Genomic DNA, 17,878 nt, shown 5'->3' on the forward strand with positions numbered 1-17,878 from the left:
TCAGTGTCAAGTTCAAGTGACTCCTACTAGTCTGATACAAACAGCATGGCAAACAGTGTCGGCTATAAGCGTCAAGATGCAGGGAGCAGAACAACAGGGTGGTAAAAATCAACGTGGCAGTCTGAAAGTCGCTTTTCATAAGGTTTTTTTAATTTCAGTCAAAATTTCCGTTCACATTTCTTCATAAATAGTTGGTAAAAACAAATCAACCAACATACAGTAGCCTAAAAAGTACAAGGAACCTTTTGCATCTGGCAGCTAAATAGGCTAACGCATAGGCCTGCTGTTGTAACATGGTTTGATTCAATGTGGCACAGTGACACAGTTCATCAGTAAAACAGTTTTGCTCTTCAGGAATAACTTGGAGTGCGACCCATTTCTCCAAAAAAAAGTGTTACAACATCACATTCTAGTGTGTTTGTACATCCGATTTTTTTTTCTCGCTGACCTCTGGACATGGGGCAGAAAGGTGGTGGGAATAAGAAAAAGTACTTCATTTAAATTAAGGTATAGAAAATAGCATATAAAACATATATTCCTTAAATTATTTAAATAAACTTATTTCATATATCACTGTCACGAGGTACCGTTTTTTTACATTTTATTTTAAAAGTAGTGCTGGTGGTCTGAAATTGTTCTCGTACGAGTACAATATACTTTGTGTATGCATAATATTTAATTCTTGAGAATAGGTTACAATGCAATGCTGTAACTCTTTTTGCCACTGAACGTATTCTCCCCCCTCCCCAACCCACATAGATCTAGAATTCCTTCCACTAAATTTTTTGTCAAACACAAAAAAAATGTCATCTTGACAAGTTATTCACACAAAACAAGCAAATGTGTAATCAAACTGCTCTATATGCAACACCACAACAAATAACACGCTTAGTTTCACAGAAGAATTACATTTAAAACAATGCAAGCTGACAGACAAAAAAACTTTTTTTTATTTTTGAAGATACTGTGTTGTGACAGTTCCATTGTTGCCGATGCACACATTTAAACATACTTGCACAAAGACATTGCTGGAACTATAAAAGAGTGCCATACTGGCGCATATATCTGGGTGCTTGACCCCCGAATTTGAAAATACTCAAAAATGCTGTCACCTTGATTTGGGAATCATGAACTTCACACACTCGTCTAAGACCTGTATAGGAGTGCAATAGGCTGATGGGTTTGTTCCTTTTTTTTTCAGTACTGAGTTTATGCTACGAATTGACCTCTATTTCTGATTCTATGAACGTAAAATACACAAAAAAAGTTTAAATTTAACCAAAAATAAAGATATCAACAAAACCGTTTTATAGCTTCTCAGCTCAACTGAACTCAGTTCTACAATGTCAATGATTTACATGTCAATGGTCTTCATAAAGAAAATAAAAGTGACGGAAATATCTGCATTATATATAGACAAATCCATAATATTCATATAGATGATTTCTTCGATCCAAATAAGACACATATAGGCCTATTGGTTAAAAAGGGAAAAACAAAAAAAAAAGACAAATAAACAGAAGGATACAATCGCGATGTTGGAGCTTTAGAGTTTATCATTTGTTCAATGTTAAGCTGGTTATGACCAAAACTGTACAGTTCTTCTTGTTAGAAAACATTTCCATAAATATCATTTAAGTTTCAGAACTTATACCCATAATTAAATTACAAATTGATAAATATGGCATCATGGATATGTATTTACAACGGTATTAACAAAAGGCAACGTTATATTCAACGGTAACAATCGTAACCTAATACCACATTTCTCCACCTGAAAACGGACGTTGACAATAGATTCGACCCCATCAAACAAGGAAATACATTCACGAGTATAATATTTATTTAGGATTTTTTTTTTCTGTGTTCAAGTTCATGACAAAGACTTTGGCACGTTTCTTAAGACTGAAGTTCCAACAATCAATTGAAGAGGCGACAGTAGCGCGTCACCGTCATATAAAACAGCGTGAAATAATCTTCCTTTTTTTTATTCGCGTTTTTAAATAAAAATTTGAGAAAATACATAAAATGAAAAATAAAACATTTTTTTTCTGTAAACTAAAAGATAAAAAAACATTTATTTATACTGAGAAAGTATTTACGTTTTTATTCATTCGTGGTTTCTTTTTTTTATATCCTCAAAACTGCGGAATAAAAGTCCCAATTTGCGTGATCCTGAGAACGGACGTGGCCTGCTTGGTGCTGGCTTTTGCCCTCATCTCCTGTTATTGTTGTTGTTGTCGTCCCAATCCCGTGTGTATGTGTGGGTGTTTTTTTGGGGGGAAGTGTAGGTGTGTGTGTGTGTGTGTGTGTGTGTGTGTGTGTGTGTGTGTGTGTGTGTATGAAGAGAACAGGAATAGTGTTTTTTATCCTCGTGTGTCCTCTACCCTGTGGTCCACATTGAGAGAGGGGTGTTTTTTTTTTTTTTTTTGCTCTTCTTCTCACTTCAAACGTACCATTCGTTAAAGTTGGGTGCCAGTCCTTCGCTGTGGCCGGACGTGTTTTGTACGGCTAACGGCGGTGTTTTTGTCGGGTCTTCGGTGCCGGCTGAGACCAGCACCGGCGGCGTGGACGACTCGTATCCGGAGCTCGCTGCTGGAGACGACTCGGATCCTTGAGACTCGTGTACCTGCAGAAACAGGGAAGAGAGAATGTGTGAATGAAGCATAATATTAAAGCATTCCCTCATTCAAAGTAGCTCTGTGTTGAACTTAAATGCGGATTAACTCTGGATGTTATAAAGCTACTGTAACAGTAAACACAGGGCGACTTCGTAATGCGAAACACAGCCACATCAATGCGACATTTACGTGCGTCTGAAAATGTCGTTTTTCTTAGTGATTTAAAAAAAAAATGTCAAAACGTGTATCCAAACATGTAACGTAAACACAAAAAAAAGAGGAAAAAATGCTTGAAGCTGTGAGTGACAGACATGTGGAATATTCACAACTAATTTAATGATATGTTGATAGTTTAATTGAGAGTCTAAGTGTTACTAATGGACCAAATGACACGTGAGGCAGTGTGGCGGTGCTATAACATTAAGAAATGCCTCAAGTTGTGTTAGTGTAGTTCTTGGATGTGTGCGCGCGTGTGTGTGCGTGTGTGTGTGTGTGTGTTGGGTGGGGAGAGGAGTGTGCGTTAATGTGTTTAAGGAGTAATGAAGACGTTAATTACCTTCATGTGTTTCCTGAGAGAGCTGGGGTGTGTGTAGGACTTGTCGCACACTTTGCAGATGTATGGCTTGTCTGACGTGTGCACGTGCATGTGCTTTTTCCTGTCGCTGCTGTTGGCGAAGCGTCTGTCACAGCCATCAAATTCACACTTAAACGGCTTCTCACCTGCGGGATTAAACACACACACACACACATCATGAACATTGCACTCACACCAACGCGCAAACATCCCCTTTTTGTGAGACAGACACACACACACTTATGTGAACCCGAAGCCCAGAGATGTAGATTGTCTGCAGCCTGTTATATAACGAGAGTAACCTACATTTTGAAAGGTGGGGGCTCCACTACTACACTCTCTGTCAGGCTTTATTTATTCAAGAGGCCTGCTCACTTCGTGCTGCTGGTCTGCTCCATATAGTAAACACTGAATCAACAGGGCATCTCCTGCACTGCGTGATAGCTGAACTATTACAAACACAGCCAGAAACTCAACATCATTAGAGTTTGTATGTGAGGCCGAGAAAGCAGCGACGCTTTCTCAAGTCTCTCTAAATATCCCTCCACTATAAAAACAGCAGAAAGCCTTTTAACATTCACAAGTGGGCAAAGTGTCTTTTGTGTGTCGCACCCGAGAGGAATCACCGAGTTGCCCAAAGGAAGCACATTTTTACGCCTTACATAGCCAACGCTTCTTTTATGCTGTTTAAATACTAGAGAATAAGGTGCTCTAAGAACAATTTGGGAAGTGTGCGGAGTGATAAATGTGGGCCCACGTTCTCAGATGGTAAACAACAAAAAGGAAAAACACACGCACTCTTTTTTGGAGAGGGGGGGTGGGGGGGGGGCACTCTCAAACAACACACGCGATTTCCCCCATTCAGAACACTTTTTATGACACAAAATGCTCTTCTACTCACGCCTCGTGATAATAATCGGTGCATTACCTGTATGTGTTCTTTTGTGTATTTTCAAATTTTCCGATCGGGCGAATATTTTCCCACATCCGGGGAACGGGCACGGGAACGGCTTCTCGCCCGTGTGCACACGGATGTGGTTGACGAGTTTGTACTTGGCCTTAAAAGATTTCCCTTCTCTCGGGCAGTCCTCCCAGAAGCAGATGTGGTTGCTCTGCTCGGGCCCGCCGACGTGCTCCATGGACACATGCGTGACCATCTCGTGCATGGTGCTGAAAGTCCTGTCGCAAGTCTTTTTGGGTCTGTTCATCTGGTTCTCGTCGATCCATTTGCAGGAGAGCTCTTGCTTGATCGGCTGCCTCATGTATCTGAAGAAGGCCCCCGGACCGTGGTGCGTCGGCACGTTCATCCCCATGTTCATGTTGATCGGGTGGCTGTAGTTGTGGAGCTGGCTCCCGTAGGGGTCCGTCCGAGGGCTCGCGACCGGACGGTACGGGTCGGGTCTTCCGAAAATGTCCCCGCGTAAGCCGAGGTGCATCTGGCTGTTCACTACGTGTCCGCTCGGCGACGTGTGGTGACCCCCCTGGTCGTGAAGTCCGGGAAACAACAGATGTCCGGGGTTGTCGCTGATCCCGGGCGGCCCGTGGAGGCTCCCCGCGGAAGCCGCAAAGATCCCATGCTGGGCGCTCGGCGCTGCGGGCTCTCCGACGCCCCGGTTCCGGAAGAGAAAGTCCCGCGTGGAATTGAACGCTCCGCCGCCGTACGAGCCCACCTGCCCGCCGTGAGTGTGACCCAGCGCAGCCGCATATCCAGTGGCTTGCGGGGTGAACGCCGACGTCTGGCTGGAGGCGATGTCGTGGGCCACGGGGCTGATTTTGAAAGCCGCGGAGTGGGAGGAATCGGTGAAGGGATTGAGTCCCAGACTCGGGTCTCTGTTCCCGATTTCGTGGTGCCGTGGTGTCCCGAAACCCCCCACTCCTAACGATGCAAACTGCGGACCGCTGTCAAGAAGCATAGTCATGAGCTTGAAGCAAAACTTAGGAGACGGGAAGAAAACAGAAAATAAAATTAAAATCCAGTGTAGCGGAGCGCGCAAAGCCTGCAGACACCGCGGCGAGATTGACCACGCTTTTGCGAAAAATCCTAAAATAAAAAAAAATAACCGGAGCCAAAACGGGGAAAAGATCCTATGCGTAAAAGAGTTGGGAGAAAAAACTCCCGTTGACTGCGATCCGTGAGAAAGAGGATCAAACTTCCCCCCCTTTCCAGGCGGATGATGTCCTTGGACTGATAAAGTCAATCACTCACTCCCAGAACATAAATGAACTCGGGAGGCAGTGCTACGGCAGCCAATCGGCGCTCGGCTACCCCTCTGACACGTGACCGCAAAGGAGGGTGTTAATTGGCTAGATTTCTGGTGATTGGCACAGTTTGGTATTGGAGATGGCAGGTCGTCTCAATTGGTTTCATTTGATTGGCTCTTACAGGCATTATTTTGCAGGTATAGCGGAGCACTCTAGCGCAGAGCCTGCGTGTGTTATGTGGAGCGCATGTCTCATGCAGCCGTGCGTGATTTAGTCTCCTCAAGAAACTCCCAAGCAGTTTTGAATACAAATAAATAAATAAATAAAATAAAATACATTATCGGCGAAGGCTGTTATATCTACTTCAGGTTTTTAACGACCATATTTGTCTACTTTTTTGTTGTTGACCATTTGTGTACATTTAGAGAAACGGTCATTTCTGCAACATTTGAATATTGCCATGTTGAGTGTTTCCGAATTTAGACTCTTTAAAAACTTTTCAATACATTTTGAAGGCAAGCTTAACTTTAGAGGGCCCGCATGTTTGAAAAGTATCTATCTATCTATCTATCTATCTATCTATCTATCTATCTATCTATCTATCTATCTATCTATCTATCTATCTATCTATCTAATGTAGTTAAATATTACCGACTTATGTGTGTTATTTCTTTTTCATGCGACCACTTTTAGCTCTTATTAACTGAAAACTTGAATGTACTTGGCCCAGTTCCAAACTGTGGCTTTCTTGAAGCCGCTTGAAAGGGGAGGGGGGGGGGGGTATTTCTTTTTTTTCTCCTTTTTTTTTTTTTTTTTGCAAAAGCTCTATAGGGTGTAAGACGGAGGAATAAAAGACAGAAAGAAAGATGGCAGTAATTGTAATATCCTGAGATTTTTTCGCTCAGCCAAAATTTCGTGCCATTGAGCAACTTTCAGAGGGCTGCCGCTGACTCGCTGCAGGACACATAAAATCTGATCAAGTTCAGAGACGCGCTGAGTGCTTCAAGCGGCGCTTTTTAACTCCAAGCCTTTCACATCCTTTCCCCCTCAATCTGTCCCAGGAAGGAGCTCACATTCTTTATTTTAGGGGCTCTGGACCACAAAAAAAAAAAAAAAAGAAAAGAAAAAAAAAAGAATCTTCAAATCAGTCCTTCATCCTGCTTTCGCCCTCATCCCTCCGCATTCACTCCAGAACATTTCCTCGAGTAAGAGTTATAGATTGAAAAGGTGAGTTTTCTTACTTATCCGTCGTCTGTGTGTGTTGGTAACGGGGCCGGCCTCTGTGGTGGAAGGGTGTACGGTTTATTATACGGAGCCGGTGGTGTAGGTTGCATGGGATTTAGTTTTCTCCAAGTGAACAAGCTCAAGGCCTGTTACTCGTGTGATAATGTCAATATTGCGAGGACCCGCGTACCTTTTTCTTTACAGGCGCTTTTTTTTTTTTTTTGCACATAACATCAACAACTTATCTTGAAGCGAAACGACAAATGAGACTCACTCCATCTCCTTTTCCTCCGTAAGCTGCTCTCCCCCCTCTCTCTCTCCCCCTCCCTCTACTCGCCTCTCTTTCTCCTTCTCTCTCTCTCTCTCTCTCTCTCTCTCTCTCTCTCTCTCTCTCTCCCCCCCTCTCTCTCTCTCACCACGAAGGCATAGCCTCTCACAGTTTACTCCTCCCTTCACTCTCACACACTCGTCTTCTCACGCGGCACACAGCCTGCGCGTGCGAGTACACACGCACACACACACACACACACACACACACACACACACACACACACACACACACACACACGGAGTTCACTACGAGCGCGCACACACACCACGGAGCCTACACACACACACGCGCGCGCGGTTTGCAGCGTTGCAGTACGCTGCTAGATTTATGGCGACCTTTGTAAACTTTCACAAGTGACAAGCAGCCCGTTAAGTTTTTCCTGTATTCCCTCCATATTTTATTGGCTTGTTGAAACGCGAAGGGCCCCTTACGCCACTTAAGGTTACGTGCCGTGCATTTGCAGCCACATTATCACAAGCAGCATCGCGGTTTAGATGAGTCACAAATGTGTGCGCGCGACACAGAGAAAAGGGGAGTTGTCATCACCGAGGCCTAATGTAAAGCAACTGTTGCTGGAGAGAATTGGATCGCTTCTGGTGGATTGCTATTTACTGTTAATGATAAAATAGGCCTACATTCATTCTACAAATATGGGATTTGCCGGTTGGTGGCTTCAAACGCTCGTTTCCTAAATATGTCTTCAACAAACATCAAAAGAAATTAGGGACTGCGAGAATATTGGGTCAAATCTCCAAGATTTTAATTTCGTGTTTGGGGGGAAAAATAAATCTCCCTTACCCTATTATTGGTGCTACTATTTTTTTACTGGACAATGGGGAAACAAGGGGGAACTTTTAAAAGAGAGGGGGGAAAGACAGCTTCATAGGCCTTTTTACAGAGCTGCACTTTTGTTCACCGTTTGTCTCACTCACACAGCCATTTTTTTTCACCAGGAGATTTTTCCACCGCTCCCTCGTCGTGCCGCCCTTCCCAATCTCACCTCGATTTTTTTGTCTATCTATGTAATTTAATTCTGCTACATTTTACACAATTACATTTTTTAGTTTTGCAACCAGCAACGATTTTATGTATTTATTTCAACCTTTAAAAATGTTCGCTTTAATTACAAAAAACGATTAAATTAAAAAATGCACGCATGACTAGTTCAGGCCTGTGTTTTTTTTTTTTTTTTTTTTTTAAATGTCCGAAGGAAATCTTTTATCGCTCCTTTTAAACGTGGGCGTCGTGCAACGTGCTACATTATAGCACGTTATTCTGCAGGACTCGTTTGATGATTTAGTTATCTCTGCTGGGATTACCTCATTGGGCGTTGGGATAGCCCATTGGTTATAACATAATCTTCCTCGAACTGAGCATGCGCGTTACCTTAAAATATCACAATATTGTAGCGTGCATATGTGACAGTAGGCCCATGCAGTTGGAAAAGAGCAGAACATAACCATCAGCCTAAATGGTAAACAACTCACATTTATACATTTGTTTTTAGATGTGTTAGTAAGTGAAGGTTATTTGAGTGCATCATTTGATATTTAGACGCATGATTATTATGTTGCTATAAAGATTATTTTTCCCCTATGGCAGCCCAATATTCTGGATTATTTTTCTTATAGCAATGTTGAGTCTTTTTTTTTTTTAGTCCATGTTGTCTGGCCTGTATCCTGCTTGGCTGCAGGCCGCTTGTGCTAGAAGAGTTTGTGGACTTGAGATTAACTCAATAGTGACCAGACAAAAGTGAAATCTTCAGCTCCAAATCAAATCCCACTGCATATGGACGTGTTTTTCAGTATTTCCTTTGTTTAGCAGACAGAAAACGGTCGGTGCAACCCAGCGGTACAGTTGAATGAATATCGCGATTCTCTGTATTACTTAAATAGACATTGTGCTGAGTGAACTTTGCAGGTTTTAGCTGTGGTTTACACCCCCCCCCCCCCCACCCCCCACCCCCCCATGCCACATTTCTCCATTATTTTTCAGAATAAAACACATTTTTGGCTCAGAGAATTCCAATTTGCGTCCACTTGCTTTCTGAATGCTGGGCGTTTTCACGAAACAAGTATTAACATTACGCGTTGTATTTTCACACACATGTAATCAAATGTTATTTTAGATCTCTGTGTGAAACCGTAGCAGCCGATGATGACCACAATAGATGAGGTAGTCTTGTAATTAGGATTTTTTTTGTTGTGATGCTCTATTTTACCACCATTGTGCATACATGTGCTGTGTGCGTGGTTGGTTTTTTTGCTCCTCATCGGTGAAAATGAAAGAAGTTGGGTCATTTCGTCTTTGCATCTCAAGGTTTAGTCCAAGAATGAAACGCACGGACCGCCATTTATATTTCACCCACCGCTTGGTCAGTTGGGTCTTGTGTGGCTGCTATGCTAGTGTTTGCCTTCATATGGCTGATGGAGAGGGCTAATTGACTTCGTGCTGTGATTTATTGGAGCATCTGTCTGCAAATGGAATCATCCCAAACCTGTTAATTCATCTAAATTTCATAAAGTCGTGGCAAGACTGTGCACTGCCATCCCTCATCAATTATAATGTCTCAGCACCACCTCACACTGATGCATGCAGTTGTTTAAACACACACACACACACACACACACACACACACACACACACACACACACACACACACATATAGGCATTCCTGCTTGTACCACATATAGGAACATATTAACTTTGTGTGTGTGTGTGTGTGTGTGTCTCTCTCTCTCTCTCTCCCTCACACACACACACACACACACACACACACACACACACACAGAGATTCGGATACTTGAAATCGTTTTATGCTCCCTATGCTTCCCGCTTTATTATATCTTGTCATGTCTCGTAACACCTGGTGATTCTGATACACACCGGGAACAGTTTTATTACCTTTGTTCAAATAGTTTTCCCAAACAGGCAATGCAGGTTCTCGTTGTTGTTCATAAATGTATTTATTCATCTAACAGGCACAATAAAATACAATGGAACATTAAGGAACGGCACGTTATTTTAAAAATAAACCCTCTCATCACTATCTTGGGTTGAAGAAATTAAATGAGCTCCATGTTCAGTCATGGCTTATTCTGTAACTCTGGTCTTCTTACTGGAATTTGTTTTCTGTTTAATTTCATCTCTGCATATCGCCCTTTGTCGTTCGTTTGGTCCATCCTCGCTGCGCTGAGAGTGACTGGGATCGTATGGATGTAAATGGTATTCCCTGACATGTGTGTTTTGATAGTTGGGAGTGATATTTTGTGTGCAACAGTCACTGGGATTTTGTCCGGCCTGTCAAGCAACCAACCTAAATGACCGCACTCATAAAGCTGGAGGCTTGGGAGGCACTGCAGATGTCAAAACGCTCAAATTTGTTACAATTGAGACATTTAAGCGTGTAGTTTCACGTGTAGTATCTCAATTTAAAATGCTACATCGTCACATATTTGGCGTATTACATCAAATTTTACAAACACTAGTCTACCGGACAGAGAAACATGTGAAAGTCCTCAAATCATGAATATAAAGGATTGCATTTCTTGGCCATCACTATAATCATTTTTTCATTTTATTTTTATTGTTACCGCTCCATCATTAATTATATGAAATCACTTTGCACATTCTAAACATTTACAAATTAAATACGTGTTATATTATCAGACTTTCATACAGTATTGCAGTTGTATGAATAGGCTTATAATTATGATTAATAGGCTACATTCTAATTATGTTATGACCACATTAAGGCTCATTTGAGCATTAAAGCAAATTCACATATGAGCATTGAAATAATCGTATTCCTTTGTATTAAATAGGGTTAGTATACGTTATGAAATGGGCATACAGTGCAAACCTTTTTTTTGTTATTGAAAATCTGAGGCCACACAGCCTCACAGAATGGCTGCATTAAAAAAAAAAGAAAGAGAGTCCTCTTTCTTGTTTTGCATTCTTGCTGCAGATGAGGACTTGGGATGATTTGGGGGCCTTAGCTGTGTGTCAGTCCCTTTCTGCTTTCTGAATGACAGACTGGAAACCTTCGCTTTATTGGCCTTCAACCCTCAATCATTTCCGGAAATGCGTCGGGTTAAAGGTTGACAAACATAAGCGTCCATTACAATCATGACGGAATTAGGCCAGTTCTGGGCATGTCTACTATTTTGCGGCACTTAATGTCAAGTGGGCCCCTTGCTTTGTCTCTGCCTAGGATCCACTGCAGGTGACGTCAGCATAACAATGTGGAAAAAGGTTGTTTTTTTCCTCTCTTTTTTCTTGAAGATATATATTTTTTAATTCTGCCAGCAACAGTCTTTGGAAATTAGGCGTATTTTTTTCTCTCTCTCCATCTTAAACCTGCGAGCTGCAGTCCAGAGCCCACGCCACGTCGTGTAGATGTATATAAAAGCAACAGATAAAGGAATTTGGCTAAACCGACGGAGACGAAAGTGCGCTGATATCAGAGCAACGTCAAAGCGAGGAGACAGAAAGTGTGTGTGCTGCGCCAGAGGAGCGCGGAGAGCTCGGAGCTGCTGTCCTCACAGCACCCCAAAGTAAGAAAGTTTATCCGAGTTCCCCAGGAACACTGGAGCCTATCCACTGCCGTTTGTCACGTTTCGCGATTTACATTTTTACATAACCAATTTTACATATGTGCGAGCCTGCGAGACGCATGGTGCACTTTTGATGATTATGAATGTATTAAAGCGCAAGGGGGGAAAGTGTGTGTGTGTGTGTGTGTGGTAAAATAGTACACTCTGTTCTGTAGTGTTCACCAGTGACACTGCTTGAATCTGAAATAACTTTTTCACCCCAGTTAGCTGTTGCTGGTCCGGTGATGTGTAGAATTGTGCTACTTGTTGCGTTTTATATCTCTTTTGATTATGAGGCCATCAAGTAAAAAAAACACGCATGTGTTAAAAAAATTAACAAAGATGCTGTTGCCTCCAGAGCCCAGATATATTACATTAAACGGGCTTATGACGCACAAACATTAGTATTTTCCAATGGTTCCACATGATTTCCCCAGTAACTTTCACTGTTTTCAAACTCCACTCCAAATGAAAAGTCTTGACAATAATTGGCCTGGACACGCTATGGCCAGTCTGCCTATTCTTCTTGCAGGGCAGGAGTGGGACATTTGCTTTGGCGAGATTAATTCCGCTGATATAATAGCCTGTGATAGTCTTGTGTTTCTCCCCCCCTCATGTCCGCATTTAACCAATTGACTTTCAGATGATTAGTATCACACATTAAGCATTACATTTTCCCCTCGTATGTGCTGATTTTTTTTGGAGACTCGGGTCTCACGAGAAAGCGCACAGAGTTAAAGAGGCAGCAATATTTGCAAGTATCGCGGCACATTTCAAAGCGTTTTCTCTGCGATATTTGAAAAACGGAGTCGTGCGGCGAACGCCTGCGTGTCCCTTTTAAAACAAACCCAGCGCCTGTCAATCACCGCGCATTCCAACCAATCCCAAAGCTCCCTTTTTTTTAAAGCAGGTTTGCCCGCTGTGCTTTTATATTGCACCATGGCCTGTTTCGAAGCATTTTTACTACCACGGTTATTGCCACAAATCAAGAGGGCAAAGTGAACGGCATGGGACTCAAAGCAACTTTAACGAAATTGAGTGTGGTTTCTCACTTCTGCGAAGTTCACGGCCAAGAATTTCACATGCAGATGATATACAAACAAGGGGCAATGGAGAGGGGATTTCTAGGTGCATCCTGAAGCTCCGAATTGGTTTGATTTTGCAACCAAAAAAAGAAGCTCATTGCCAAAAAAAAAAAAAAAAAACCACAACAAAAACATGACAAGCCTTTCGAGGTTTAGTGGCTGCCCTCTCTCTTGCGTCAACCCCGGGGAGAGCAATACTGAACCCAGCGTGGTGCTGCCACCTTTGGCAGGAGAGCACATGGGACTCCCCACTGGCAGTTCCTTAAAACTCTGCCCCTCGCACAATTTGCGAGACTACCCCGAGACGAGGTCCAGTGCATATGTTGACCACTCGGTTCCCAATTTTTCAGACTCTGGATACCACAGCCACCGGTTAGAGCACAGCCCTAGGGGCATTATCATTGGAGCCAATCTTTCTGGAGCCGGCATGCCACCCGTCACTGATCAACTGGCATCAAGAGCGAGCCAACATGGCGGGATTGGAAGGTATCGCGACTTCTCTGGCTACAGGGACAACAGGAGCCATGCTTTTTTCTCAAGTTACCCGGAGCAGGCCCACGCCTCCACCGACGCATCTCGAGATTTCGGCAGCCAGATGATGCTGGGTCTACCTGGCGACCTCCTCGGCCGGACTCACCACTACGGCCAGAGTATCAACCCCAAGGGAAACAGCCAGCAGCTTGTCTCCCAGTTCCTGGGTCTGTACAAGCCCCTTAACATGGCAATTCAGCGTGGCGGAGGCGACGCGTTCCTCAGGTGCGCCAAACAAACAGTGAAGCACGAGCTGGTGTGCAGGTGGAGTGACGGCCAAGAGGGGGCCGGGAAGCTGTCTTGCTCCAGAGCCTTCGGGACCATGTATGAACTTGTCACCCATGTGACAGTGGAGCATGTCGGAGGACCCGATCACTCCGAGTATGTGTGTCACTGGGAGAGCTGTGCGAGGGACAGGAAGCCTTTCAAAGCCAAATACAAGCTGGTGAACCACGTCAGAGTGCACACAGGGGAAAAGCCCTTTCCCTGCCCCTTTCACGGCTGTGAGAAAGTTTTTGCACGATCAGAGAATCTTAAAATCCACAAGAGGACTCACACAGGTTAGTTATAATAATCCTGCTGAAGCACACCATGTGATTAAAATAATAATAATGATTATTATGATAACGCTGCTGATGACGATAATAATACTTATATAATTGGGTTATACATTTTAATAAAAAATGTTCTTATTAGTCATTAATATTTATGAGTTTTGCCATGCTTGTTTATGTAAACGTATATTTTTATGTTTAATTATTTAACTAATTAAGGAAGTTTGCCGATAATGTTTCATTATTATATTATTATTATTATTGTTGTTTTAATTATACACATAGGCCCACGTTGTTTATTTTTATTATTACACCGTGCTGGGCTATTTATGCCATATTATTATAAACAACGTTGCTTCTCGCCGTCCCTGTTATTGTCTGCGTGTTCTGCAAGAGAAACTCCTGTTCAGGCTCCATGCAGGCGCCACAGCCGAGTAGCAGTGAGGCAGTTACAAAGGAGTGTAGTCTGCAGGCCTGGCGGTTTGGGTGCCTCTCCCACTTCATTCAGAGAAATAATAAAATAAATGCCGGGACACCGGAGAGCTGTGACGTAGCCGTTACGCTGTCTCTGCCTCCCAGGGACGCATCTCCTGTGCTCAGGAACACAGAGCTGCATCACACAGTGATGTAGTAGGAAATAAAAACGGCGAGCAAGCGGGTGCCCTCAGTCTGCGAAATGAAATGGTTACAAATATAAACACAATAAGTCACATTTCCTCGTTTAATTTCCATCACTTTGATTGGCCTTTTTTATTACATAAATTGGATTCAATTTGTTTTTAAAAAAACGACTTTTTGGAGGGCCTTTCCTTCTATCCCCCAGTTGAGGACACAATAAAATATAAAAAAAGGGATTTACTGCGCAGTCTTTTTTTTTTTTTACACACTTGAGGGTTTTTATAAACGTGATCACACAAGGTGTAATGACATGCATTTAAATTTAAAATATAATTAACGAATGAAGTGAAATGAAAGGCTGGACAAAAACCTATTTCACCTCTGGTGCTACATTGTTTTACTAATGAAAGCAAAGAGAACACACGCTACGTGGTGTGCGTTACTGCACATGCGTAGTCTGACATTAATTAGACATCATTTACGTCAGGAAAAAAAAAATTAACATTTCTTTGAAATTCCGAAAGATGGACATCCATTGAGACGCAGAAACAGAAACTTGAAAAGTTTTATTTTGGAGTGCAGCGCTCAGTGCGTGCGTGTGCGTGCGCGTGTGCAGCTTTAGGCGATTCTGTGCAAGAAGATCAATTAGCATCTTGATAGCCATAATTCATTCTATTCATGATAACCCCATTTAAACAAACCTTTGCGTTTGCTGTCGCAGGTCTCTCAGAATCTAATGCATGTTAAACAGCAGCCTTGATGATTCGGCCTCACTTGTTGCAGCCAAAGTTTCTGCAACTAGTTTTGACGGCGAGCTTTTGAACGTCGGTGACAATCCACGATAAAGATGTGGATTTTTTAGCAAACATTGAGAGCAATGCTGCACAGCGGCCTGTTGGAACCTGTCGTGTGCGTCCTTTTTGTTTTGCAGCGTCACTTTTCCCCATACAGCGTGCACTCGGATGACTCGCATCAGTCATATTTAGCACATGTGGCCGGATGGAGCATGCAACGGGACCTGTGAGCATTCTCGTAACTCGCCGTCATTTCTCTCTTTGCACGTTTTAGGTGAGAAACCGTTTAAATGCGAGTTCGAGGGCTGCAACCGGAGGTTCGCGAACAGCAGCGACCGGAAGAAGCACTCGCACGTGCACTCCAGCGACAAGCCCTACGTGTGCAAGGTCAGGGGCTGCGACAAGTGCTACACGCACCCGAGCTCCCTGCGGAAGCACATGAAGCTCCACTGCAACAAGGCGCACGTCGCCAAAACCGAGGACGAGGCGCGTCCCGGCGACGGGGGTCACGTCGCGGAGGCCAGGTCCGCCGGAGTCCCGGACGGAGCCCACATCAGCCCTCCCCAGGCCTCAACCCACGACCTACCCCTCTCCCCGGAGAGCCGAGACGAGTCGACCCCGAGGTCACGTTTCCATCACACGTATGACAGCAGCTTGGACTACTCCGCGCACAGGTCGCAGCCCCTCTTGGACCCTTTGTTGCTGCAGAGAGGCGGCTACAGGTCCCAGTCCTCCCAGTACCCCTGCGGCCAGACGGGTCACACGTTCGCCCAGGGCTCCAGGACTTTCCCCTCCACGTCTCCCTTCCAGAAAAGCATCGTCAACGGATGGTACACATGTCACAGCGGCGTGGACTCGTTCCCACCAAAGCAGTAACAACAGTCCGTCTCTGTGAGTTCCCGTCGGGACTCATGCGGGCGCAGCATTTTTTCGGGCCTATTTCTTTTCCTTCTCCCCCCCTCCATGTTAAACACGTACAGCTGTATCTCAACTACTCTCTGTATTTTCGTGGATGTTGTATCAACTATTCTGTGACACTCACGTCGAGTCATTCTATTGACATTTGCAATGTGGCGAGCTGTGTTTGTTGTTGTGAGGCCTGTTAGGCTGAGTCCCATTCCCCCCCACACACACACACAGTGGGTTATAGGAACTATTACAACGTGTACATGCCTAATTGTTAGCCGTGTTGCGTGATTATTAAAGAGATATCTTTCTTAAGTGAGACACACACAAAAAAAGAGGTTTTTAGAGAACTTTTCTAGGCTGTGAGTGGAAACGAAAAGCAGACGTCTTGCTTAATGTAGCCCTGTGTGTAGGGTGTTTTGTTGAATGTAAACTAGTAACGTATGTCGGCATTATCCATGTCTTTATGTGGCCTATGTCGCAAGACGAAATAATTATCAGGAAGATCTCATCTCCAGCTAAGTGTTGGGACCTAACGAGGCCTGCAGCATGAATTGTCTGTAATTAAAATACTGCCAGGCTCAGTAGGTTTTATTTTTTACATCCCTCCCCTTGATTAAGTTTCACTTTTCGCCCCTTTTCATTACACATTCGTATTCCTGTTTGTATTATGTATATATTTCACATTTCTGTGCGAAGTAAGACCAAGTGTGAGCATAAACCAGTGTTCGTGATACTATTAAAAACGTTTAATTAGCATACAGTTCTACTGTACATAAGCCTACTGTATAATTAATTATGTATTCTATATTTTATTAAAGTGTCTATATTCTCTTTGATCAGGCGTGTGTGGTTAAACCCAATCAATGCATTTTCATCACATTCCTTTTATTATTTCTAATTTAATCCTTTCTAATAGCCCACGCCGTGTTTGCAGGTTTGTCATTTTTTTTGTGCGATGACGCGCCGACTGTTCTCACGCGCACAAGATGGATTCTGTGGTTTTTGGTTGTCAGGAAGTGGTCCGGCCTTCTAACACGAATGTATTTAACTGGTTTGATTGAGGTGAATCTCCTTTAGGCCGAAGTGAACAGAAGCCCAATAAACTAAACAATACAACACCATCAACAAAAAAGCAGCGCGAATCAGTAAAAAAAAAAAAAAAAAAAAATGGAGGGGGGTGGAGGGGGGGTACAGGTGTATTTTCACAAGGCCACGCGCATTGTCTTTCAACGGGCGCGTCCTCGCGTGCTTTATGCTTCCACTGCAAGACCATTTTGTTGATTTTTATATCCTGTTCATCCATTTTTATATTTTCATTCGATTTCTGTCCCTCACTAACTCACACACACTCCTTACCATCAAAGTATAAGCAAATACTGATTTCTCCAAACCTGATAACACTCCAGTACACATTAAACCACAGAAAACTTTCTACGTTCAAAGAATTTAAATTGATATTTTCTGGATTTCGCTGCTCAAAAAGTTGCAAGACGACTAATATGGGACGGATATGTAGTGCTATTTATACAAGTTGAAACAGTAGGAGAAAAAAAAGCTTAAAGAAGAGATGTTATTTTTCCGTTTTCTTTTTATTACACACACTACTAATAGTAAAATGTTTGCTTCACTTTGCTCACACTTTGCTACAGTCACGCTCGCACATTTGTTCATGGTTGCTTGTTTATTTTACCTTCTGGAATGTAAATTTCAACAAACACCTCATTATTTTAGAGGAATAAGCGGTGCTGATTTCTGTTTGAAGCCTGTCTTCTTCCTCGGCAGAGCTTGGATTCAGCTCCACCATTAGTCCTGGTGCAAATGTAAACTCATCTGCTGTGAG

The 17,878-nt window shown here is 43.2% G+C and overlaps 3 protein-coding genes across 4 annotated transcripts in view; 2 read left to right on the forward strand and 1 right to left on the reverse strand.

Moving 5' to 3' along the window:
- LOC311013442 (uncharacterized protein) overlaps positions 1 to 17,878 on the forward strand; it is an 85,865-nt gene that overhangs the window by 43,853 nt on the left and 24,134 nt on the right. The window lies entirely within an intron of this gene.
- Positions 140 to 5,329, reverse strand: zic3 (zic family member 3 heterotaxy 1 (odd-paired homolog, Drosophila)). Its single transcript, XM_084010296.1, has 3 exons — positions 4,124 to 5,329; positions 3,178 to 3,341; positions 140 to 2,629 (listed from the first exon to the last, which is right to left on the reverse strand). Exons 1-3 carry the CDS (start codon positions 5,112 to 5,114, stop codon positions 2,447 to 2,449), a joined length of 1,338 nt encoding a protein of 445 aa, XP_083866422.1. The 5' UTR covers positions 5,115 to 5,329; the 3' UTR covers positions 140 to 2,446.
- On the forward strand, positions 12,597 to 16,262 carry zic6 (zic family member 6). Its single transcript, XM_084009699.1, has 2 exons — positions 12,597 to 13,723; positions 15,404 to 16,262. Exons 1-2 carry the CDS (start codon positions 12,766 to 12,768, stop codon positions 16,003 to 16,005), a joined length of 1,560 nt encoding a protein of 519 aa, XP_083865825.1. The 5' UTR covers positions 12,597 to 12,765; the 3' UTR covers positions 16,006 to 16,262.

The sequence above is a fragment of the Eutrigla gurnardus genome, assembly GCF_963514095.1.
Source record: "Eutrigla gurnardus genome assembly, chromosome: 5".
NCBI lineage: Eukaryota > Metazoa > Chordata > Actinopteri > Perciformes > Triglidae > Eutrigla > Eutrigla gurnardus.

Bases quoted from the DNA above. Each gene is read 5' to 3' on its own strand.
- zic3 (XM_084010296.1), bottom strand. From the start codon at position 5,114: ATGACTATGCTTCTTGACAGCGGTCCGCAGTTTGCATCGTTAGGAGTG. The intron at 3,342-4,123 runs GTAATGCACCGA...TTAATCCCGCAG, and splicing joins ACACAAAAGAACACATACAG to GTGAGAAGCCGTTTAAGTGT. The intron at 2,630-3,177 runs GTAATTAACGTC...CTGTTTCTGCAG, and splicing joins CTCTCAGGAAACACATGAAG to GTACACGAGTCTCAAGGATC.
- zic6 (XM_084009699.1), top strand. From the start codon at position 12,766: ATGACAAGCCTTTCGAGGTTTAGTGGCTGCCCTCTCTCTTGCGTCAAC. The intron at 13,724-15,403 runs GTTAGTTATAAT...TGCACGTTTTAG, and splicing joins CCACAAGAGGACTCACACAG to GTGAGAAACCGTTTAAATGC.